Below are 25562 nucleotides of genomic sequence, written 5' to 3'. Positions count from 1 at the left end.
GCTGTCTCAGCTGGGTGCCTTGCCTGGGGACCCGGCCGCTCTCCTCTCTGGGATAACCTTCCTCACTCTTGCCCTGTAGATCCTGAAAGCTCGGCCAGTGTCTTTAGCAACATCACCCTTTCTACCAGTCTGGAGATGGTTTCCATCTACCTGTCCAAGATTTTTAAACAGCCACAATAAAATGCTTCAATAATCAAATACAAACAAGACTGAAACAACTAAAAAAAGAAAAATAATAATAGAAGGTCTCAATAAACAAGTAGAAGATTAAAAAAAAATTTCAATGAAATTTTAGAACTGAAAAATACAATAGATCAAATTAAAAGCTCAGTGGATGAGCTCAAAAGCAGAAAGGGGGAACAAAGAAAAGTCAGTGAATTGGAAGATGGAGTATAAAAAAATGACCCAATCTTGATCAAGAGAGAGATAAACTTAGAAAAAGATGTACAGGGTTTCAGGGACATATGGACTGTAACAAAAGATCTAGTATTTCTGTCATCAGAATCTTAGAAGGAAAGGCAAAAAGAGAGTAGGGCTCAAAAAGTACCCTAAGAAATAATGGTTGAAAGTTTTCCAAATTTGGCAAGGGACAAAAACCTACAGGCTTGAAAATCTGAGCAAAACTCAAACAGAATAAACCCAAAGAAATATATAACAGGACAAATAATAATTAAACCTCTGAAAAATAAAGGCAAAGAAAAATATCTTGAAAGCAGTCAGAGAAAACTAATACCTATAAGGAAAAAAACCCCAATTGAAATGACAGAGGATTTCTCAACTGAAACCATGGAGACCACAGGATATGGCACAATACTTTTTAAGTTCTGAAAAAAGAACTATCAACCCAGAATCCTCAGGGCCGTAGGTATTTGCCTAAGAGAATTTGTCCCCAGCAGATACACCATAAAACAGTGGTTCTCAACCTTCCTAAAGCCGAGACCCTTTAATACAGTTCCTCATGTTGTGGTGACCCCCAACCATAAAATTATTTTTGTTGCTACTTCATAACTGTAATTTTGCTACTGTTATGAATCGTAATGTAAATACCTGATATGGAGGATGTATTTTCATTGTTGCAAATTGAACATAATTAAAGCATAGTGATTAATCATAAAAACAGTATGTAATTATATATGTGTTTTCCGATGGTCTTAGGCGACCCCTGTGAAAGGGTCACTCGACCGCCAAAAGGGTCGCGACCCACAGGTTGAGAACTGCTGCCATAAAAGAATGAGTAAAGGAAGTTCTCCAAACAAAAAGAAAGTGATAAAAGAAGCTACCTAGAAAAGGAGGAAGAAAGAAAATGTGTGATATTATTTAAAGAAAAACAACATATTTGTTTTTTTCCCCAGGTTTGGTTGGCTCTGGGCATTGAGCTCTCCAAATCTCTGGAATCTCCTCAATGATAAGGTCTTTTATATGCTAACGAAATGGCCCCAGGCTGTAGAAGTGGGGTTGGGGGGTTATTCGATAGCTTCAGGTTGGGAGCTGGTCATCAGAAACGCCTTGCCATGATCATATGGTTGAAACTTTGAGTACCACCCAGCTGGCATGGTTTAGTGGTTGAGCGTTGACTTATGAACAAGGAGGTCACGGTTCGATTCCCAGTCAGGGCACATGCCCAGGTTCCAGTCTCGATCCCTACTGTGGGGCGTGCAGGGGGCAGCCAATTGATGTTTCTATCTCTCTCTCCCTTTTCCTTCCTCTCTGAAATCAATAAAAATATATTAAATAAAAAAATTTTGAAAAGAACCTTTCATTACCACACCTCCAGGGAGTCCAATCACTAATGATTTAATCAATCATGCCTACCTAGTGAAGCCTCCATGTAAATCTCTAAACAATGGAGTTTAGAGAGCTTTCAGGTCAGTGACTTCATTGAGTTTCTGAAAGTGGCATGTCCAGAGAGGGCATGGGAGCTCTGTGGTACCTCCACTCCCTCGATACCTTGCTTTATGCCTTCCATTGGCTGTTCCTGAGTTGTATCCTTTATAATAAGCCAGTAAATGTAAGTAAAATGTTTTTCTGAGTTCTTTGAGTTGTCCTAGTGCAGTGGTCGGCAAACTGCAGCTCGCGAGCCACATGCAGCTCTTTGGCCCCTTGAGTGTGGCTCTTCCACAAAATACCACGTATGGGAGCGCACATACAGTGCGACTGAAACTTCGTGGCCCATGTGCAGAAGTAGGTTTTTGGCCTGGGTGAGTCTATTTTGAAGAAGTGGCGTTAGAAGAAGTGGGGGTACATTCACTGAGGTCAACCCCTCAGATTGAGGACATTTTTAGCAAAGGCCAGTTTAGGAGTACCCTAATTAAGTTAGTAACAATGTACCTGTCTGGTATTCGCTGGCACCCTGCCCCAGGGCGAAAGGACCCCCTCCCTCTCTTGGGCCGGTGAGAAGCTGACCTGTCCACACTGACGTCTGGAAACCACCCCACCCCGGTGAAAAATCTCTGCCGGACAAACGGCTCCCGGAAAATGACCAAACCGCAGGACAGACCGCAGGTTTCACCTGACCCTGGAAAGCCCCGACTGCCACCAGTTTCGGCCAGCAACAATTGTCTCAGAAAAGTATAAAACCTTGCCCCTGCCCAGGTTTGGCGCGGCTTCTCCGGCTCCCCTCTCTGAGCCGGTGAACCCGCCCGTGTGCTCCCAATAAAGCCTGTTTAATCTGGTCTCTGTTTGGACTCACGGTTTTTCCTTGCGGCGGCGTAAAACCTAAGAGTACCTACCTACCTATATAGTTTAAGTTTAAAAAATTTGGCTCTCAAAAGAAATTTCAATCGTTGTACTGTTGATATTTGGCTCTGTTGACTAATGAGTTTGCCGACCACTGTCCTAGTGAATTATCATATTGAGGGAGTGTTATGAGGACTCCCGAATTTGTATTCCAGCTGGGGAAAAGTGTGGGTTGCCTATTTGTATTTGGTCTTTGAAATGGAGATAATTTTGCAGCAGGACTAAGCCCTTAAACCTGTGGAGTCTGACAATAACTCTGGGTAGATAGTGTTAGAATTTAGTTGAAGTTTAGGACACACAGTGAAACATTTGGTGCCAGAAGCAGTATTAGAAAAAAGGCACCACATCCTGGCCAGTGTGGCTCAATAGGTTGGGCATAATCCCATACACCAAAAGGTTGCCAGTTTGATTCCCAGTCAGGGCACAGGCCAGGTTGTGGGCTCAATCACTGATGGGGGGCTGTGCATCAAGCAGCTGATCCATGTTTCACTCTCACATCGATGTTTCTCTCTCTCACTCTTCCTCCCTCTCTAAAAACCAATAATAATATTTTTGAAAGAAAAAGACACAACACAGCAATAAAAAATATTGGTAAATACAACAGACTTTCTTTCTCCTCTTACATTTTCTAAACTATATTTGGCAGTTGAAGCATAACTGTAACACTGTCATGTGTTCAAAATGCACATAGAGGAAATATTTAAGGCAATTATATACAGGGGAAGGTAAAGAGAAGTAAAGTTTTTATACTTCTCTTAAACTGGTAAAATAATATTAGTAGACTCTGATCAATTATGTATAGATTACGTAATACCTACAGCATCCAAGAGAAACACTATATTTAAAGATATTATAGATAAGTCAAAATAGAATTCTAAAAATTATTTAAGAACCCATAGGAAGGCAGGAAAAAAAAAGAAAGAAAAAGAACTCAAAAAGGCAGATGTGAACCCTAACATACCAGTAATTACATTAACTGTAAATAGTCCAAAAACACCAAATGAAAGACAGAGATTGACAGAATATTTTTTAAAAAATCATAACCCAACTATATGCTCTCATAAGAAACTCGCTTCATATATGATTATAGACAGCTTAACCTAAGAAAATAAGAAAAGATATATCATAGAAATTAGGGTACTATATTAATATCTAATAAAGTAAACTTCAGAGCAAAAATAATTACTACAGACTGAAAGGGACATTTATATAATGATAAAAGCATAAATCCATCAAGACATAGCAATCCTAAATAGATATGCACCAAACAACAGAGACACACAAAAATTAACTCCAAATGGATCATGTTTTCCAATCTATAATAATAAAAGTGTAATATGCTAATTAGACTGGACAGCTGAACAACCTTCCGGATGTCATTCTGGACATCCTTCCGGATGAAGCCACCATGGCGGGGGCCGAGGCAGAGGCAGTTAGGGGCGATAAGGCAGGCAGGCGAGCAGTTAGGGGTGATCAGGCAGGCAGGCAGAGTGGTTAGGGGCAATCGGGCCTAAACTGGCAGTCGGACATCCCCTGAGGAGTCCAGAATTGTGAGAGGGTGCAGGCTGGGCTGAGGGGCTCCCCACTTCCCCGTGCATGAATTTTGTGCACTGGGCCTCTAGTAAGATATAAAAGAAGTAACTGGCAAGAAAGATAATCAAATATTTAGTTCTGCGCTCTTGTTCTGTTAGCAATGAAGAATTTTCCTTGACAATCATAGAAAAAAAATTAACAACACAGACCTAAATGTAAAATTGTAAGAATTTTAGAACAAAACATAGAAGAAAATCTTTGGGACCTAACCCTGACAGTTCTTAGACTTGACATTAAAAGTACAATCCATAAACAAAAAAATTAATAAACTAGACTTCATTGAAATAAAAATAAAAAAAACTTTTACTCTGAAAGACCCTGCTGAGAATGAAAAAAAAAGCTGTAGATTGGGAGAAAATATGTACAAACCACATATCCAACAAAAGAATACTATACAAAATATATAAAGAACACTCACAATTCAACAGTAAAAAAATAAGCAATCCAATTAGAAAATGGACAAAAGACATAAAGCAATTGTTAGGGTCACTGAAGGAGGAATGCATGAGTCCAAAAGGGGTGAAGAATTATGAATTTATTAGATTTTCTGGATACCAGATGGGCTCAGCCCCAAAATGGCTCCATATATCTTACTAGAGCCCCCAGGGACTTGGAGTCAGAGGTTTTTAAAGGAGTCTAGGTGGGCTTTTTCTGGGAGGAGAATTCTCTGTGCAGTTCGGGATTCTGGGAAACTCCGAGGGGAGAGATAATAGCAGGTGGAATGTGGTCTAAGCAAGTGGAATGTCCATTGTGAAGTGGCCTAAAGGTCAGTTCACAGGGGAGGGAGCATCGATTCAATTATTCTATCAGACCTAACAGCAGTATTTCACCAAAGAAAATAAACAGATGGAAAATAAGTAGATGAAAAGATATTCAACGTCATTAGCCAATAGAGAAATGCAAATTTACACCACAATGAGATATTACATCACATCTACCAGAATGACTAAAATAAAAATACGACAATAAATGTGGACAAGGATGGAGAGAAACTAGATCACTCACACATTGCTGATGGGAATATATAAAATAGTAGAACTACTCTAGAAAACAGTTTGGCAGTTTCTTAAAAACAAACAAACAAACAAAAATAAAACTACCACATAACCTAGCTATTTCACTGCTGGGTATTTATTCCAGAGAAATGAAGACTTCTATTCACAGAAAACCCAGTAACATGAATATTTACAGCAGCTTCAGTCCTAATAGCCCAAAACTGGGAACAAACCAGATGTTCTTCAAGGAGTGAATAAACCAACTGTGGTACATCCATACCATGGAATAGTACTCAACAATAAAAAGCAATGTATCACTGATACACACACCTGGATGAATCTCTAAAGAATGATGTTGAGTGGCAAAAAGCCAATCCCACAGATTACCAAAAGGCATTTTATGATTCCATTTATGTAACATTCATGAAATAACGAAATTATAGAAATGGAGAACAGTTTAATGATTTCCAGAGTGGGGAAGGAGTGGGATTAGGGAGGGAGGTGGGTGTAGCTATAGAAGGACAACCTGAGGGACTCTTGTGATGGAAATGCTCTGTATCTGACTGTATCATTCTCAATATCCCAGTTGTAACACTGTACTACAGTCTGGCCAGATGTTTCATTGGGGGAAACTAGGTAAAAGGAACATGGGCTATCTCTCTGTCTCGGCTGCTACATATAAATCTACAATTATCTCAAAATAAGAACTTCAGTTTTTAAAAAGTGAAAAAGGCATGAGAGGAAAGAAATCAAGCCAGGAGAAGATTTAGGCTGACTGAGCAAATAAGAAAATAGGCACTAAATCAAAGGACCCTTCTAATCCTCTGGTGGTAAGTGGTAGGTGGGGATCATTTCTGTTTTCTCAGAGCAGACACAGGAGGGCAAATGCTTTAAAGGCTCCTACGTGATTTCCTACTATTTATTTTTTCTTCACCCAATTTTCTTCTTTCCTCTGCCTCTAGGATCTTAGCAAGATCATTAGTAACATAGAGGAAGGGGACAAACCCATGCCTTTTCCTTCTGCCTCCACTATAGGCCTGATCGAAATGACAAAATACATCTCCAAAGATGCCAGCTACACAAGGGAAAGGAAAGAAATAAAAGAAGCTAAGAAACAAGAAGGGCTGTGCAAGCAATCCAAGTTGTGTCCATCAACAGATGAATGGATAAACAAAATGTGGCATATGCATACAGTGAATACCACTCAACAATAAAAAGAAAATTCTGACACCTGCCACAACATGGATGAACCTTGAGGACATTATTCTCAGTGAAATAAGCCAATCACAAAAGGAGAAATACTGTATGATTCCTCTTATAATGAGGAACCCAGAGTAGTCAAATTCATAGAGACAGAAAATAAAATGGTAATTGTCAAAGGCTGGGGTAGGAGAATTAGTGTTTAATGGGGACATAATTTCAATTTGGGAAGATGGAAAAGTTCTGTGGATGGAGGTAGTGATGGTTGCACAACATTGTGAATGTACTTAATGCCACTTAACTATACATTTAAAAATGGTTAAAATGCTAACTAATGTGATATATATATATTTTAACACAATTTATAAAAAGTTAATTATAAAAAAATTAAATTTTGGGAGGGATAGCATCTTTTCATTGAAGAACAAATGTTTGAAATCTAGAAAATCAGTTTGAAATCACAAGTGGAACTCAGTTTTTTGAAGACTCAAAGCAACTTCCTGACAACATCTTACTAGGAAAACCACCACATCAGTGAGTGTACACAGTCCTAAAAGATGCCCTTACCAAGAAATGTTGGCCGCACTTCTGGGTCCGCATCCCAGCACTGCTTCATGAGGCTGATAATCTCCTTTGGGCAGTACTCAATGATGTCATTCACATTTGGCCTATTCCCGGATTTAATACATATGAGCAGCTGCTCCTCATTGATAGCATCTGTAAAGCAAAGAGGAGCCTCAGCTTAGACTTTCTTTTAGGTCCTGCTCTTCTTGGGCAGGGAGGTGACAGAACTTGGACCAGCCACTAATCTCTCTCTGCCTGGGACATAAAGCTGCTCCTCCGACAAGGGCAGAAGGGCCCTGTGGCTAGGAGCCACCCAACATTTTAATTTCTGCAGATGAAAGACAGAATTCACAAGAAAGCTGCCTCCTGGTAGAACAGGTGGAATATTAATGAGTGACTTAAAATGTAGAGTGATAATTGCTATTCAGGAAGTACAAGGTTCTGAGAACACAACCTTCACCAGATGGTCAGAGAAAGCTTTGTGGAGTCCAGAAAAATAAGGAGTTATCCAGGTAAGGAATGGGGAAGGAGGACTCAGAGAGGATGACTACGGGCTAGGGAATTAGGATATAAATAGATTGGAGGTTCCATAAATTAAGATGTATCCCAGAATCATGAGTAGTTCAGTATGACTGAGCATATTGCCTAAGGAAAGAGGAGTAAAGCTAGAGAAAGAAGCAAAAGCCAAATCAGAAAGGGCCTAGTATTTCATACTGAGGAATTTGAACTTTATCTTTAAGGCCCCAGAGTCTCTTGTAAGATTTTTTTTAAACAGATCAGTTAGACGATCATATTTTCTTTTGGGATGACCAGTTGGGCTGCAGTGTGAGTGATGGATGCCTATGAGGAGCCTACTGCAGAAATATGAAGGGTTTGACTAAATAGAGTCCAGTGGTGATAGAAAAAAGTGGGTGGACTGAAGGTGTATCTTGAATCATATATATACTTTGACTTTGTAAGTTTGGATGTCTGATTGTATGTGGGAGATGAGGAACAAGGCTGAATGACTAAGGTTTCTGGTTGGGTGACACAGTAGATGCCATCGCTGAACATAACAAGAGCTGCAAAGCTGAGTGGGCTACAGGAGAGCAGGTAGATGAATTTGCATGGGGGAATGTTGCTTTGTGGTTCCTCTGGTACATGGAATAGTTCTAACAGACAAGTGGATATCTAGGCCAGGGCTAGAGATAAGAGATTTGAGAGGCATGGGCAAAGAGGTGATCATTGAACCAGGGGACCTCATAATCACCCGAAGAAGAATGGGTAGGAAAATGTCTGTTACTTTAGGCACTTAACATACTGAAGAATGACTACTTATGTATCTGTTCTACATGAACCATGTCTATCTCATCTTTACATTCTCAATTCTGGTTAAAATGCCCATAGAGGTTCTGAAATGAAATAACTCTTGAATGAAGGAGTGAATGGATACAAGTCATCTGACATGCATGCCTTATAGGACGAAAGGGTAAGTCCTCACATGCAGAAGCCAGCAAGCTTTCTTGTCCAGGAAGAGTCCTGGAATTTCACAGCACCTCCTGAGCTTAGATGCATTATCACGGCTCCTGTTTGTCCTGTGGCCCCTGATTCCTACACTGAGGTTATTCATTCAGTCAATAATACTTCACTGAGCACCTACTATGTTTCTGGCAGTGTGTGTGCAGATACTTGGGAAATGGAAGAGAATAAATCAGATGTGGTCCCAGCCCTTGCAGACCTTAAAGTCTAGTGGGTAAGACAGAAATTAAATGAACAAACCATTATAAATTTTAATTCACTTCATTGAAGGCCATTATCTCATTTAATAATTTTGATGAATACCCAAATCCCACTCCTGTATAAATGTCTTACTTTCATATGGCTCCTTGTTTGCAAATATTGCCCACAGTACTATGGCAAAGCTGTACACGTCCGACTTATCCGAGGGCCTGGCGTTGATGTCATTCAGGTGCTCGGGCGCCATGTAGTAGAGGGTGCCACCATTTTTCTTAGAGAGACTGTCCGCTTTCCTCTGCTCATTGTGTTCCTCTTTAGTCAGCTTACTCCACGTCTTAAAGGACGCAACGCCAAGGTCAGCTATCTGCAAGTGATCAAACCAACGGGATTGTTCTATGAAGATGGCAAGCAGATCAGATTTGTCTTGAAATTCGGGACTCACCAAGTAGATTGGAGGTATAGTGAACTTTCCAGAAATGGTTGCAGTGGATAGTGTTAAAATAGCTACTTCTGAACAGACTCAGAAACTTTGTATTTTCTCAGTCATTTAGAAAACCTTCCTTAAGAAATGTCCATGTGAAGTTCTGGTATCTCAATTCTTATGTAACTGGAAAAAACAGGAAATCTGCTGGAGCAGTTGGTGGGAGGGGAGGAAAGGAGGTGAAACAGAAGACATTTCTGACATGAACAACAAAACACATTTGTCCTAATTTTTCATTGACTGTGCAATTGTTTTCCAACTATTTCTGGAGGAAAAACAATAATTTCTTCTGAGCATGCTTACATAGCAGACAGTGATGAGGTATTGCACCTTCTATTTTCCAAAACGGTGTCCGAAAGCCCATGGATGCTAGTCTCCAAGGGTCCCAAAGACACTGAGGACAGGGCTGTGCTGCTACAGGCTTTGAGTGGGTAGCCTCAACTGAACCTAAGAGAAGATGGGAGGGGAAGGAGGAGAAAAACTGACAAAAAGCAGAGAGAAAAACACCAACATCACACACAAAAACAGAGAGAAGTGGCGGGGCAAAACGACAGAACAATACAGTGACTGAGAAATCAAAGGTGTCAGTTTCACTTCTGCCTCTAGGAATCCAGCATCTGCAGATGAATTCTGGCACGTGGTTATGTAAAACCCACAGATTCTAACATAATAGATATGTTATTAATGTAAAGAAGGAACTTTCCTCTTAAGACAGGAATAAAAACCCATCAAAGATGAGGATGAAGTGTTAGAAGAACCCTCTAGCCAAGAGGAACGTCTGTGAAAGCAGTCCCACAGTCCTCACCCCTAGGCCTCTTCCCCTTTCAGATTTTTGCACTTGGATCCCTGCTGCGAGAGCCAATTAGCTATGCTGACCCCACCTACTTAAATATATAGTGAACAACAACAAAATCCCTTTCTCGTTTCCTTTCCTGTGATGAAAAGAGTTGGAGTTTTCAAAAGGAAACATAAAAAATGCAGATGAAAGTACATAAATCCATAAAAAATATAAACTCCATCAAGTCTGTGTCTTTCTTTTCAGTCCTTGGCACCGCCGTCACCATGAGAAACCGAGGCAGGTCTTCCTTTAGAGTCACCATGTACCAACATGGATTCACAGTGAAGAGTTACAACTAAAATCACCCAAGCTTCTACAGCCTTTGGATTATGGCTTACCTTAATGTGAAAGTTGTCATCAACGAGGATATTTTCAGGCTTTAGGTCCTTGTGTATTACACCTTCTCCATGTAAATAGAGCATTCCTTCAATGATCTCCATAATTATCCTTCCTTTTACAGAAAGGGGGATGCTGATCTAAAACAAGTAACATTAAGTGTATGAAATGGAAAGGCAATCAAACACGCCAAAGCAACTGTTTCACTCAGGAGTAGTAGGGGCTGCACCTGAGGATGCAGTTACCTGACTCCTCTCCGCTCTGTAGCGCTGAGGACATTGCAAAACAGGCCCCCTTTTGAAGAAAGAGTTCGTCATAGGTGCTGAAGGTATTAATGGCGTGCTTTTCAGTGTAAAACTAAAACTTCCATGACAATATGCTAATATATAAAAATGATATCCAATTAAGCTCCTTGAGAATAAAACATTATTATTATTATTACTAGTAGCCCGGTGCATGAAATTCGTGCACATTAGAAGGGAATTAATTGCCCTAACTGGTTTGTGGATAGAGCATTGGCCTGCGGACTCAAGGGTCCTGGGTTGGATTCCAGTCAAGGGCACGAACCATGGTTGCGGGCATATCCCCAGTGGGGAGTGTGCAGGAGGCAACTGATCGATGTTTCTAACTCTCTATCCCTCCCCCTTCTTCTCTGTAAAAAATTAATAAAATATATTTTTTTTAAAAAGGGAATGAATTAGCAGAGATATTTTAACATTGCTATTTGCCCTTTCTCTATAATAGAAGTGTGAGAGATGAAAGGAAATTAGTAAAATGTATATAAAAATACTATATAAATTTATTAATAAATAAACAGTAACAAAATGATATAACAACAGCAGAGGCATGATATAAAAATGACAAAAACATGATATGAAAACAACAAAAACATGATATTAAAAACAACAGTGATGCAAACAATGACTGATAAAGTGATTAAACTTATTCTAATATCTCCCTGTACACCACAGTAGGAGTGAAAACACTTTCAGAGTGCTTGACTAATTTCCCTTGTGATGAAGTACTTAGAACTTTAACTGTAACATCACATGCTCTTCAAACTCGAGAGAAAGCAACATATAACTGACCATGTGCAAAAACGGGTTCAGGTAGGAACATGCCTACTCTGTCTAGAGTTTGTCCTTGTGATTTATTAATAGCCATCACAAATGCTGGCATCATGGGAAACCGTCGTCAAATCAATTTAAATGGGAGGCCAGTGTCAGATGGGGACAAATTAATTCTTGGAATCAGAACAGCCTCTCCCTCTGCAGATCCTGTTAATACTTCAGCTTCGATTTCTCAATAGCATGATGATTGCACCCACTTTCAATTTTAATTTATGACACAGCATTCCCGAAGGAGTAATACTATTCAGAAATTCGATGGGGAAATTTTCCTTTGTTTCTTTGTTATGGGGTGGGGCCACAACATTAGTAACAAAGAAAGAGAATTAAAACTTTATTGTGGGGAGCCGCTACAGTGTTTTGGACAGGTTCAAGCCTTGGACTGATGAGAGGGCACAGTCCTCTCATTGCCACATGCAAGTCCCAGCTTGGAGGGCAGGGCCCTCCCAGCACAATTATAGCCAACAGCTGTAGTTGTAAGCTTGAACCTATGGTCCGAACACGTGGCCCCACTGCCTGAGTGACGTGGGCTTGATAGAGTTCAGGTGCATGTAGTTGAGTAGGATTGAAACCCCGGAGAATGTTTGTAAACATCTTGGTAACGCCCTTACTTTGGCTCGTAGCATCTGCTATAAAATAAAGGCATGGCTGTGGGCGTGGATGCTGTCTCTCAGAGAAGCAGCGTCCCACTGAGACCTTGCTTTCATTCTCTTGCCTGTCTTTTCTAAGCCTTTCAGCCTCCCGACTCAGGTTCACCCCATGCTGGTGCAGCACACTTTAGAAAGATCTGCCTCCACGCTCCCAGGGCATGTTCCTGCCTCAAACTCCGCCCTTACAGGAAACAGCTTAGGGGAGGGCGCAGCCGTTGCCAAGACAACCCCCGTAGGACTGACTTCCTTCTGCTCGGTCACTGTTGGTCTGTATGTGACGAACACCACCCATGGTTTTTATATAAGTAGATTATCATTATTATTATTATTATTATTACTAGCGGCCCAGTGCACAAAATTCATGCATGGGGGGGAGAGAGGGGGTCCCCTCAGCTCAGCCTGTACCCTTTCCAATCCAGGACCCCTTGGGGGATGTCCGACTGCCGGTTTAGGCCCAATCCCTGGGATTGGGCCTAAACCGGCAGTCGGACATCCCTCTCACAATCCTGGACCACTGGCTCCTAATTGCTCACCTGCCTGCCGGCCTGATCACCCCAAACTGCCCTGCCCTGCTGGCCTGATCATCCCTCACTGCCCCCCCACCAGCCTAGTTGCCCTCACTGCCACCCTTGCCAGCCTAATTGCCCCCATCTGCCCCCCCTGCCAGACTAGTCACCCCCAAATGAACCCTTCCACCAGCCTGGTCACCCCTAACTGCCCCCCTGCCTGCCTGGTTGCCTCCAACTGCCCCCCTCTGCCGGCCTGGTCACCCCCAACTGCCCCCCCTGCTGGCCTGGTCGCCCCCAACTACTCCCCTCCCGCCCCCATGCCAGTCTGGTCACCCCATGCAACCTGCTGTTCAGTCGTTTGGTCGTCCCTCACTAACCCCCCTGCCGGCCTAGTAATAGGCAGCCATCTTGTAAGGGCATGAGGGTCAATTTGCATATTACCTCTGTATTATATAGGATTATTATTGTTTAGGATGCATGCTTACTACCTAGCATCCTGGAATGTTTGGTGAATGAATGGGTAAATAGACAAAAAAACAAACATTCTCTATGGTATACTAATATGATGTTCTACTATGTATTAAATATACGAAAAATGTCATGGAAATGTGTGCATGAAATAATGTTAAAAGAAAAAATACAAGGGAATGGGCTCACACTGATTAGAAACATGGAAAGATTAATCAATGAGATAATATAAGGTCCTTAATGCTGAAATGAATGTAATATCTATTTTATGACTTTATCAGGCACTTCAGGTTTTGTAGACTCTCGGGTCATTCTTGTAATTATATTCTAGTTACATGAACATCTATGTTAATATAGAGAATTCCAGTTTTTACTTATAGTAGTTAAACATTAGATTTGCTTAACATCGTGAAACAGACTCTGTGTGCGAGTGCACACTCCCTAGTTTACAAACAGGCTGCTTCCTAAAAATGTATGTGCCTGTTGGCACATTCAAATGCTGGAAGTTAGACTCCCAAGTGAAGCCCCCAAACCATATCTGCGTCATTCCGCAGCTGAACTGCAGTATTTATAGCCTCATCACCACCATACCAAAACGGCCAGAGATCCTCCCTTCTTCCACGGTGCACCTTTGCAGTTAGGAAAAAATTCTGACAAGCACTGCAGATCCCCTTCACATCCTTATTTCTGTTTCTCTCCCTCCGTCCTTCTGATTTTCTTGTTGAGCCTATTAGTGCACCTTATCTTTGCATGCTTCCTTCATGCACCTGATCTTAACTAGTTTTGGAGAGAAGAGCAATCTGATCAAGTGATAATAGAATGTGTACAAGTGATTATCTTGTATCTTGTATCTCCCATGGTATTCGTGAGAGATGTCTGGGACTTAGAAGAATTGGCATAGCTTCGGCAGCTGTGAGGCCAGGGGAGAAAATGGAAAAGTGGAGGATATTTGCCATAGAGACAGTCATATCCCACCACCGCCACAGGCAATCTATGCTTTGCCAAACCCAGTTATTTGCAGTTTCCCAAATTTGGCATACTCTTGTTCCTTGGCACATGCCATTCTCTCTGCCTGCAACACTTACCCCTAATTCTCTGCTTCAAAGCCTCTACTTTTCCTTCAGATTCTGGCTCAAGCATCCTCCTTCTGGAGCCCTTTCCTACCTGCCCCATGCGAGAGCGTGTTCTCTCCTCCGTGTTCCCACAGCACACAATGAAGTGGTCTATGAAAACATCACTCACTATCGGCCCCCTTTACTGGTCTATGTCTTATTTGCTACTGCTTCCTGAGCAATTAGCACAAGGCCTTCCTCTTCACAGATACATAAGCTTTTAGAAGTGCTTTAGACTTATTTGGTTTTGGTAAACTTGTTATTTTCCTGTTTTAAGTCTTACTTCTCCAGTGTTGTTGCCTCTAATGCTGTACATTTAAGCTGTAAGTTTCTTAAATGGTATCAGTGTGCAATCATTAATACCCCTTCTCATACAGGCCTTGATAGAATACAGTCTTTAATCAATCAATTAATATGTGATTGGTATCCATTGTGCATGTACCCCTCATCAGACCCTGTGCTTCATGCAGACAGGGTCTGTCTCTGAGCTGTGGATCTCAGAGTGGCTGACAGCAGGGACCCAGGAGACTGCCTGCAGGGAGGAGAGAAGGGCCCGGCCCCTCTCTGAGCAGGGAGAGTCACGGAGGATTTAATGAAGGACTGACCAGAAAATCCAAAATATCTAACAATTTGCGAAGGGATTATTTTTCACCAACATCTACAAAAGAACACGAAGCACAACCATCTCAGACAAGGGCACGGAGTCGCCATGCGCTCTGGGGGGAGCCGTACCTCGGCCTTCAGCACGTGCATCAGGTTGCCCTTCTCCATGTACTCCATCACCAGGGAGTAGTTCCCCTCCTCTATGATGATGCCCAGCAGCTTCACCACCCGCTCGTGTCTCAGCCTGTGCATCATCTTGCCCTCCTCCAGGAGGGACGCGTTGTACCTGTGGGAGGGAAAGGTGCTGTGAGGATGGGCAGTTAGCCCCTCTTCCCTTCGTGCGCCCGCCAGTGCAGCCCACGTCTCCCGGGCATCCCGGCGCATGTGCTTTTGTCACTCCTTGTTGTACTGGTCTCCGCCAGGCACTGACTACAAGCTGTAGAAGGCAGAGTGGTTTCTCCTTCCCAGCGGCCGGCAGGCAGCCCTTAAGAAATGCCACCCTGCTGAGCGAATGAGGGGACAGTAATGTGAAGAGCAGCAGCAACACATGGTCCGAGAAAAGGACTGTGCTGGACAGTGTAAGGAAAACGCAGCCTCGCTCATAGCCACTGTGGCAAGAAGGGGAAGTGAAACAGCACTACCACCTGTTTTAAAGAGGGTTCCTGGAACCGCTAGTTAATGAAGCACTTTCTTTTCTTTTCCATACTTAGGGCTAGTCCTCACCAAACATGTGGAGCAAGTCTATTTTCACTGATCTCTCCCATTTCCTTTTCATCACCTTCCTCATCACCCTGATCTCCTTCCCTTTCTCTACTTTAAAAAATATATATATGTATATATATATGTATATATATATATACATATATATTATTGATTTGAGAAATGAAGGGAGAGAAAAAGAGAGAGAGAGAGAGAGAGAGAGAGAGAGAGAGAGAGAGATCAATGATGAGAGAGAATCGTTGATCAGCTGCCTCCTGCACGCCCCACACTGGGGATCGAACCCATAACCCAAGCATGTGACCTGACTGGGAACTGAACTGTGATCTCCTGGTTCATAGGTCGATGCTAAACCACTGAGCCACACCAGCCTGGGCTTTGTCTACTTTCTTCCCTTCATTTCTTGTCCATTATTTACCAGGTGTAACCTTTTCATCAACCAGCCTCAAAATCCTTGTCAGCTATACAGGGACAGTAACCACCTTGTAGAGCTGTTGGACATGAGCCCGTATAATGACACTTACACCATGGGCTGTCTCATTCTAAAGCCAGTGCCAGCCTTCCCCACCGCAGCCCTGCACCTCCGCAGCCTCCACCCCTGGGGCCAGCCCACGGCGGGGCCGCCCGCCCAGCTCCCCGCTCACTCTGTCCGCTTAGGCCCCGTGTACACCTTCTTCAGTATGACGAGCCCGTGGGACCTGTGGAAACACAAAGACACCTTCCCGAAGCCCCCGCTGTCTAGGTGCTCCTTCTCCAGGAAGTCACTGGATTTCATCTTAATGTCATCCAAGGACATGTCTGGTTTCCTTCCGATGCTCAGAATGCTCAAAAACACACCACCTTTTCTTCACCTCAGAGCTGTGCCCTGTAAAGAAAACAGAAACCACCTCAGTGCAGAAAACTCATTATACTAAAACCATGTGTTGGTGGACGATTTTTTGAGGCTAGACTTATAATGAACGTTTCCCCATATTTCTAAGAACCACAGAAGACCACAATTTTGATTCCTTAGATTTGCATTTCTGGCAACACACAGGACTAGAAAAGTTTGAAAACCCTCCTGCTACAAAGGACCCATATATGTCGGGTAACACAATACAAACACGCACTCCCATGCACAGCTAGGCCAGCAGGAAGGAAACCCCAGGGACTGAACACACACAGGGCACTGGCCACAAGCCGTGGCCCACACAGTAGCTGCTGTGGACTGAATGTTCGGGGCAGCCCCAAATTCACACATTGAAGTCCAATAAGTAGTATTAGAAGGTGGGGCCTTTGGAAGGTAATTCGGTCAGGAAGGTGGAGATTAGTTTCCTTCTCTCTCTCTCGACCACGTGAGGGCACAAGAAGATGGCCAGTAAGGGAGTCCTCGCCACACACAGGTCTGCTGGCACCTTGATGGTGGACTTCTCAGGCCCTAGGACTGTGAAAAATAAATGTCCTTTGTTTAAGACACCCAGTCTGAAATCTGTCCTAGCAGCGAAATGACTAAGACAGTGGCCCCCTGGGCACAACTAACTCGCTATCCATAAGCCAGGGACGAAAACCCAGATGGGACAAGAGCTGAGGTCAGGAAATGCAAGAAGAGGGTTGAAAGAAAGATCTCCCTTAACGCGGCACTCCTAGGTGTGCTCCCCTACTCTTCCATGAAAGGATGGACTAGAAAAAAAGCAGCCCATTAGCAAAGGAACTCATCTTACACTGGGCCTGGGGTATAAAAAATGTGAATTCATTACCTTGGGGCTGTCCTCAAATAGACTTGAGCTTTGAATGTAGCCAGGATTCTTATAGCCATGACTCCCCAAACCAAGAACTTTTACATAGAAAGTAGTCACACACTGATGGCATCCCTGGATTATAATCCTAAAGCAAACACAACACAATCCAGCCAGGCCAGACAAGATTCCCAGAAATAAAGAACTAAGTTAACGTAGGCTTCCTTTCCAAAATTATAAAACACAAAGAAAAAGTTCATCATGAACCAGACTGAGCTGAATATTAGGCATTACAGGTAATTAAATTGCTGAATAGCTCTAAGATAATTATGAACATAAGAGTATCAAAAAAACGATGCACTATCTAAAAAGAACAGGAAGATGTGAAAAAAATGAGGATTTGGAGAATCTGTACATCAATGCTATGAAGTATACAATGCATACAATTTCAAAGAACAACTATCTGCTTCATCCTTCTACTCTTCTTCCATTCATTGTATTCATTCAGTTTCCCTAAATTGAAATGAAGAATAAAAATCCATGGGGCAGGACAAGACACTACTACACACTCACCAGAATATACAAATAATGGCGAAAATATGAAGCAACTGGAATTCCCATTGTGTTGGTAGAAGTATAAAATTGTACAATCACTTTGGGAAAAGGTCTGGCAGTTTCTTATAAAACTAAACATATACCTACACTATGACCCAGCAATTCCAAGCCAAGAGAAATGAAAACATATGTCCCAAAAGATTTGTGCAGTGTTCATAGCAGCTTTATTGGTAATAGCCCCAAACTGCAAACAGCTATTTATCAATAAGAGAATGGGCAAAAAGCCCCTGTGGTATATTCGTACAATGGAATACTAGCCAGCAATAAAAAGAAACAAACTACCAATACCCACAACAATGTGAGTGAATCACAAATACATTGTGCTGAGTAAAGCCTTTTACACAAGAATGTATACTACATAATTCCATTTATATAAAGTTCTAGAACAGTCAAATTAATCTGTGTTGTTAAAGAAACACTGGTTGCCGGGGCCAGAGTAAGGATTGAGTGGGATGAGGCATGGGAGACTTTCTGGGGTGAAGGCAATGTTTTAGCATCTCAGTAAGGAGTTAGGGTTATACAGGCATAAGCATTGGCCAATACTCAGCGGGTAATACTCTTCGGAACTGCAGGTACACTTTACATCAAAAGAAAAATGTGTAAACATATTGAACTCTGGCAAGTGGGATGCATGCTGAAATACTTAGGGGGAAGTATACTGATATCTCTGACTTACTTTGCAGACAGACTGGTGGATAGAGAAAGGGAAAAGTGATGGATGCCTATGCAATAAAGCAAGCAGAGTAAAATTATGTTAATGGTGGATATGTGTGAGTTCACTGTAAAAACTTTTTAACTTTGAAGTTTTTATAATAAAACTAGAGGCCCGATGCATGAAGATTCGTGCAAGAATGAGCCTTCCTTCCCCTGGCTGCTGGTACCACTTTCGCTCTGGCCTGGAGCAGCCTTTCTGCCTTCGTTCCGCCCAGAGCCGCCTTTCCGCCTTCCCACGCTGCCCAGAGGCCCAGAGCAGCTGGGGCGGTGCAGAATGCAAGCGTCCCACCCCGTTCTTGGCACTCAGCAACTGCATATGCAAATTAACCCACCATCTTTGTTGGGCTAATTTGCATACTCACCCCTGATTGGCTGGTGGGCATTGTGAAGGTATGGTCAATTTGCATCTTTCTCTTTTATTTGTGTAGATGTTGAGGAGTGGGGAAATTTTAAAAAATAAAAGTACCTGGAAGGGTTTCTGAAAATGCCTGGGCTGACAGTGGTCTTGTGTGGTGGCCGGCTGCAGTTGGGCTCAGGTCACCAGCCTCTACACCTTGTACAAAGGCTGTGGGTGGGCCCTGCCACACAACCACGTGCACATATCAGAACAGTAGTGGACACCATGGCACCTTCCTGTAATGTGAGTCATCATCTGTAATATGAGTCATCACCAAACAAGACGAAGCACCCTTGAAAAAGTAGCCCATCTGTGGGTCAGAGGTGGGGGAGGAGGGAGGCTGTTCACTCATGAAGACTGAGAGGACACAGGGTCAAGCAGGCACTGAAGGTGAGGGAGTGGAGGCCATCGTGATGGGGGAAGCACTGGCCTTCCTTTCTCGTGACTGAAATCTAGTTCTGCAGTTTATTAGCTCTGTGCCTTGGGCACTTCACATAAGCCTCACTTTTTTCATTTTCAAAAGGAAATAATGACGGTGTCACAGGACCAATAAGGATTATATAAGAACAAACATTTGAAAACACATTTGTCGCCTGTTTTATGGCTCTGGCTCTGGTTGGCCCAGCTGCCCACATTCATCCACATTCATCCCATTTTCTAGGCTTTGCAAATGGCAACAGGCAGCTGACATCACTTTGCTCAGCAGTTCTCCACTGACCAATCCTTGTGAATTGGTGTAAGAAATAAAACCTATTTCAGCATTTGTTTTAGGCCTCCTTTTCCATTTCTATAGATCCTCTGCAGCACACAGAAACCATCTTAGGAGGGTATTTTACCCCACTCTTCCATTACAACCCCTTTAGGTACAGTCTTTTCCTAGCTACATGCTACTCATCCTTCAGGTCTCAGACTTTATCATACCTCAGGGAAGCCAGCCTGAGTCTTCCCATTAGACATTTCCACAGAACCCTGTATTTCTCCCTTGAAAGAGTTAAGACAGCTGTAATTTGAGATTTCTAAGAAACCTCACAGAGGTGAGGGCATGAGTGCGGGGGTTTGGGGGGATAATGGGGAGGTAGTGGGGGGATAAAGACACATATGTGATACCTTAATCAATAAAGAAATTAAAAAAAAGAAACCTCACAGAAGGTAGGACACACTTACTTACTGTCTCCAGTGCCTAGCACAGAACCTGATATGTGGCAGTTGATCATTGAATGGACAATTATTTTTTTAAAGAATTCTTTAATTGTTCCAAAATAAACGGTATAGTTAATTATGGCACATTCATAAAATGGAATATTATTTAACCATTCAAAATTGTAGGCTGTAAGTTAGATATACATATGTAATGAAAGATACCGAAATGTTAGCAAGGCATATATTTGGATGGCAGGATGATTTTTATTTTCTTCTTTACACTTTTATTAGATTTCATAAATTTTCTATAATAAATACAAATTACTTTAATAATGACAATTTTTAAAGGAACTCAAAAGTTCTTTATTCTGAGGAATCAAATCAGAGATGCTGATAAAAATTATGTACATACAAGGATGTTCCCAGTAGCCTTACAGAGAACAAAAAAAACCATGTAGAACAATTTACATATACAGAGGAAAGAATAAGTTATGGCCCATTCACACTCTGAAATACATCTAGCAGGCTTCAAAAATGATTTTATATGTGAATATTTAAAAACATTTAAGAAAAACTCAGATTAAGGAAACATGTCCTGAAATACACCTACTGGGGTATAAAACTTCAGTTTTCTGAGTTCTATTTGGAACTCTCCTTCAGCTCAGGTCTTACCTCCCCAAATCTGCCAAGACAACTAAGACTTGAAGTGTCTCCTGTGAGCATGGTGCTCTCGTGAAGGCCTCCAGGTGAGTCCACTGCACTCTGTGAGGCTGGTTCCCGTCCCAAGTCAATTCTCCTTATAAGTCCGGCAGTTTGCTGGTTTAGTCTGATCTTTCTTAATCTATTAACTTTTGCATTGTTTCCAATGATTTCTAATTTTTACTCCTTACTCCCTTTTCTTCCATTAACAATTCAACTTTATAAGCACTGAGTATCTTAGGAAGGCCCTGTCAGTGGTTTACACACCCATGAGTCACAGAAACACTGCCAGTAGGCAGGTATAAACCACCTTATAAAGCCACGTTACACAGCAATTAAGGAAAGCACACTGGCCTGTTATCTCATGTTATGACAACTAATTGTGTCCACTGTAGTGGGATAAATGGATATTGATTCAGGGACTCAGAGAAGCAAAAGTTTTCCACTGATATTGATTAAAAATTCCAAGAAATTTCATGAAGTATCTGTCTATAAGGCAGTGGAGTCTGTATATTAAATTATTCAGACCTATATTCAATTAATGTTTGTCAATTATATCTCAATAAAACCAGGGAAAAATATAAATGAAAAATAATTAATACCCCCAAAACAGGCAGAATTAATTTATGGTATTAACAGGTGGGAGACAGGAGATAGTGAATGAGAGGAGGTATAGGGGGGTTTCAGGAGGCCTAGCAATGCTCTATTTTCTTAATTTGAGTAATGTTCACTTTGTGATTCTACATACAGCTGTACAATTATGATTTGTACATCTTTCCTTACATGTTATACATCAATAAAGAAGTTTTTTAGTCCTGGCCAGTTTGGCTCAGTGGTTGAAGGGCCAAGTTCAATTCTGGTCAAGGGCACATACCTCAATCCAGGTTTGATACCCGCCCCCGTTGGGGCACATGTGGAGGCAACCAATCGATGTGTGTCTTTCACAACGATGTTTCTCTCTTGGTCTCTCCCCTTCCCTTCCACTCTAAAAATCAATGGAAAAATATCCTCAGGAGAGGATTAACAAAAAATAAGTTTTTTAAAGACTTTAGAAAATATATTTAACCTTTCAGGGGTAGAGGATGAGTTTTTCAATTCAATGACCGTAATGAGTCTGACAAAAAAATGTTGGTTGCTTACCTATTATTGCCCCCACCCACCCACTGCCCTTTCCCTGCTAATAAGACTCTGACTTTACTCATGTATCTAACTTGGACTTCTCTAAAGTTTTATGATTATATAGCTTAATGCTTTCCCCAGATGAATGAGAACTCTGAGCAAGGAAGAGCCAAATGATGAACACGAGACAAGGCTGAAGAAGTTTAGCCACATTACCATGTCCATTAGCACACTGTGACACCGTGAAATAAGTTTTAGTCTCATTAATCCAATTTACAAACAAAGAAACTAAAATTTGGAGTTGAATGAGTCACCTGAAGTGGCAGAGCCTTTGACTCTTCACTCAAACTTCCACTGTTAATTCACTAACAACATGCTACTTCATCTAGACAGCAAACTATAATCTGTACTTGTTAAAAATCAGATGCAAGTACCCAATCTTGTAATCCTGCTCACCTATATTAAATCAGTATCCTAAAATCACAAATATGAGGAATATAGACTAAATTTTAAAAACATGAAAATATATGGTTCAAAATAAATATTCTACAGGTTAATTCAATCACTTTTGCCAGAGTATAATATCCAACCAAAGCATACAAAGGTATATTTTTCAAATTCCCAGATCATATTAATGGTATTAACATGTTATGGATTAATAAGCACCAAATAATAGTTTGCCATTTTGGAAATTGGTATTTTAAGACTTTTTATTAGCTTTTATTAATAATATTCACAATCCTGAAAGTGGAACGTATCTCTAGTGGTCAATATAGGGCAGATTGAGGGAAATGAAAATTAAATAATTGTTATTGCTATTTTATTAGTAATAATAACGATGACAATACACCCTAAATTTTGAACAGGCATAGTCTCCACTTTTTGTGTTCAGAAGAGCTTCGGTTTTCCACATTTCTAATTGACTACCATTTCTTCCTTAATCTAGCACTAACCAGGTGGTTACAAACTGCAAATCAAGTACTGTCACTCTACATTCCAAAGTTGACTCAGAGCCTTGATTTCTTCAAGTGTAAACCAGGGAAGAAAGGGACTTCTGCAAAGCTGGTTGATTATAACAGCCTCAGGCTTTATTAGAAATAAAAGTTCTGAGCAAGGAAGAGACAAACCATCAGCAGGACACAAAGAGGAGCGTCACCCCCTACTCACCCCGACACACACAAACACTCCCGGCGGGTTTTTGTCAAATGCTTTTAAGGATGGAACTAATCTTCTTCATAAAAGCAAATGCCACTGACCACCGAAGAGGTCTCCTAGGGTTATGCCATCAGCCGCTTTGGGCAATGGGGCTGTTGACTCTTCTTTCCCATTTGCTAGTTCACGCCTAAAATTATGCGGAAATGCTTTTGATTGTGTTTGCAACCCGCTGTGTCCCCGAGTGCAACAAAAAGGTCCTTTCAGAGATCGGTAAGAAGTCCAAGGCAGACACACCTACTAACCCTATTATGGCAACAGCAAAGGCGACTGTAACTTACTGAAACCGCAATGAAAGCTCATCATTGCCACCAAAATAATAAAACCCAGGTCCTGTCCCAACGTCACACAGCTTTCGTGGCCGGAGGGGAGGTCTCCGCCCTCGTACGGCTTTACGCCAAAAGCTCCGAGGAGCAAGTGGCTGAGCCTTGGACAGTCGGCCTTGCGCCCGAATTCCGGGAGCGCGGGCGGCGGTTTCTAGGACTAGGTAACATTTCCTTTCCTGTGTCCTCCCAACTCGCTTTAAGAGTCAAGCTGGGGTCCTTTGGCCGGAAGATCTCGGGGAGCCCGCGACCTAATCCTCCGGAGCAGGAAAGAGCGGGGAAGGGAAACTCGTCCGACTTCCGGGAATCCCGGCTCACTCACAACGACTTCCGGGAACGTCGCGGGCCCCACCCACCACCCGATGGGCCATTCGCCGCTCGACTTCGGGGCCCCGCCCCCAGCCCACCTGGAGCCCCGCCCATCCCAGGCCCCCCCCATTCCGGCATCCCAGTTCGCGGAACTTGCCCGTTGCCGCCGCTGCCTCCGCGCAGACGTACCAGATAGTTATGTACTTTCGTTTTCGCGGCAAATCTCTCCCCGTTCGAGGCCGAAGGAAACAGTGATGGAATCCGGTTACTCTGTTTTCGCGCCGCCTCGCAGGGTCGCACCCGGGAAGGACGCCGGAGCCTGACGGAGTCCGCAGGGACAGCTCGGAGACTGGACCGCAGCGGCCGGCCGCTCCGCGCTCACCGCCCCCGGCTCGGTGGGCCGCGCTCCCGCGCCCAGTGGGCAGCTCGCTCGGCACCTGCGGGTGTGGGCCGGGACCGCCGCGCTGCGGAGCCGCCCAGGGGTCCAGGTCCGGTGTCCGCGCTTTGGAGCCGCCCAGGGGTCGGGGTTCGGTGTCCGCGCTGCCCGCGCCTCAAGTGAGCGAAACTCCGGGGCGGGCGGCGGGGCGTGGACTGCTCGCTCTGCCTCCACCCCCTGGTGGAGGAAGACGAGGCGAGCGCCCGCCCTGCGCCGCGGCGCTCCGTTCCCCGTTAGCATCCCAGCCTCACTCTGAAGCGGATTGGGAGGCCAGGAAAGAGGAAATGTTACCTGGTCCTAGAAACCTCTGCCACCGGAGAGGCCGCTCGGCGGAGTGGACAGCGCCGGTGGGTTGCCCGGGGGGCGGGGGGGGGGGGGTTACCCAGAGGATGGGTTACCCGGGGGGTGGGTTAACCAGAGGGTAGGATTCTGAGCTCTTCGTTTAGCAGACCTAGACCCTCAGGCAAATTACCCTCTTCTTTCTTCACTTGTAAGTTGAGGCTAATCTCTGGGGCTGTGGAGGGAGAAATGTAATTATTTATTTTGTAGCCTTTTAAAATGGTGATGGGGAAGTCTCAAGCAAAATGGAAAATGCTTGCTATAGTGCTGTATTAAAAAGTCAATTATACATACTGCATGATCACATATGGTAAAAAGATAGTCACATGAATGAGAAGCTACAAACTGAAAGAAAATATTTGAAAAAGATATGTCTAATAACTGTTATCCAAAATACATTTGACCCTTAACTTGGCTTTGTACTTTGTGGGACTACTAATATGGGATTTAAAAAGCTGTTTTTAAGTGGACCCACGCAGTTCAAACCCACCTTGTTAAAGGGTCAAGTGTATTTCTATGTTGGAGGGCGGCTTAAGTTATACCCACATTTACGACAGCTTGGGTGGTGGGTTCCCCAACACCCCCACCTCTTGTTTAAGGGCCAACTAAAAACACTCAACAATTAAGAAAAGGAATAACCTAATTAGGAAATAGACAAAATACCTGAATAAACATCTGAAGATACAGATGGCAAGTAAGAATGTGAAAAGATGCTCACCATTATAGGGAATTGCAAATTTGAATAAACACCGGGATACCACTCTTACATATGTACTAGAATGACTAAAATCCAAAATACTGACAACACCAAATGTTGGTGAGGTTCTCATTCATTGTTTGTGTGAATCAAATTGGTAAAGCCACTTTGGAAGAAAATTTGACAGTTTTTTTTTTGTGTT

The 25562-nt window shown here is 42.8% G+C and overlaps 1 protein-coding gene across 1 annotated transcript in view; it reads right to left on the bottom strand.

The window, feature by feature from the left end:
- RIPK1 (receptor interacting serine/threonine kinase 1) overlaps window positions 1-24457 on the bottom strand; it is a 47968-nt gene extending 23511 nt beyond the window's left edge. The window contains exons 1-6 of the mRNA XM_081086214.1: window positions 24078-24457; window positions 16290-16510; window positions 15058-15214; window positions 10462-10599; window positions 8940-9168; window positions 7092-7241 (exon numbers count right to left, since the gene is read on the bottom strand). Of these exons, the coding sequence (XP_080942340.1) occupies window positions 7092-7241; window positions 8940-9168; window positions 10462-10599; window positions 15058-15214; window positions 16290-16441 (826 nt within the window). The 5' untranslated portion in view covers window positions 16442-16510; window positions 24078-24457. The remainder of the gene's footprint in view (window positions 1-7091; window positions 7242-8939; window positions 9169-10461; window positions 10600-15057; window positions 15215-16289; window positions 16511-24077) is intronic.
- Window positions 24458-25562: the final 1105 nt, after the last annotated feature.

The sequence above is a fragment of the Myotis nattereri genome, assembly GCF_964212035.1.
Source record: "Myotis nattereri genome assembly, chromosome: 3".
Taxonomy (NCBI): domain Eukaryota; kingdom Metazoa; phylum Chordata; class Mammalia; order Chiroptera; family Vespertilionidae; genus Myotis; species Myotis nattereri.
The sequence above is the reverse complement of the archived record's forward strand: the minus strand, read 5'-3'. Positions and strand labels throughout refer to the sequence as shown.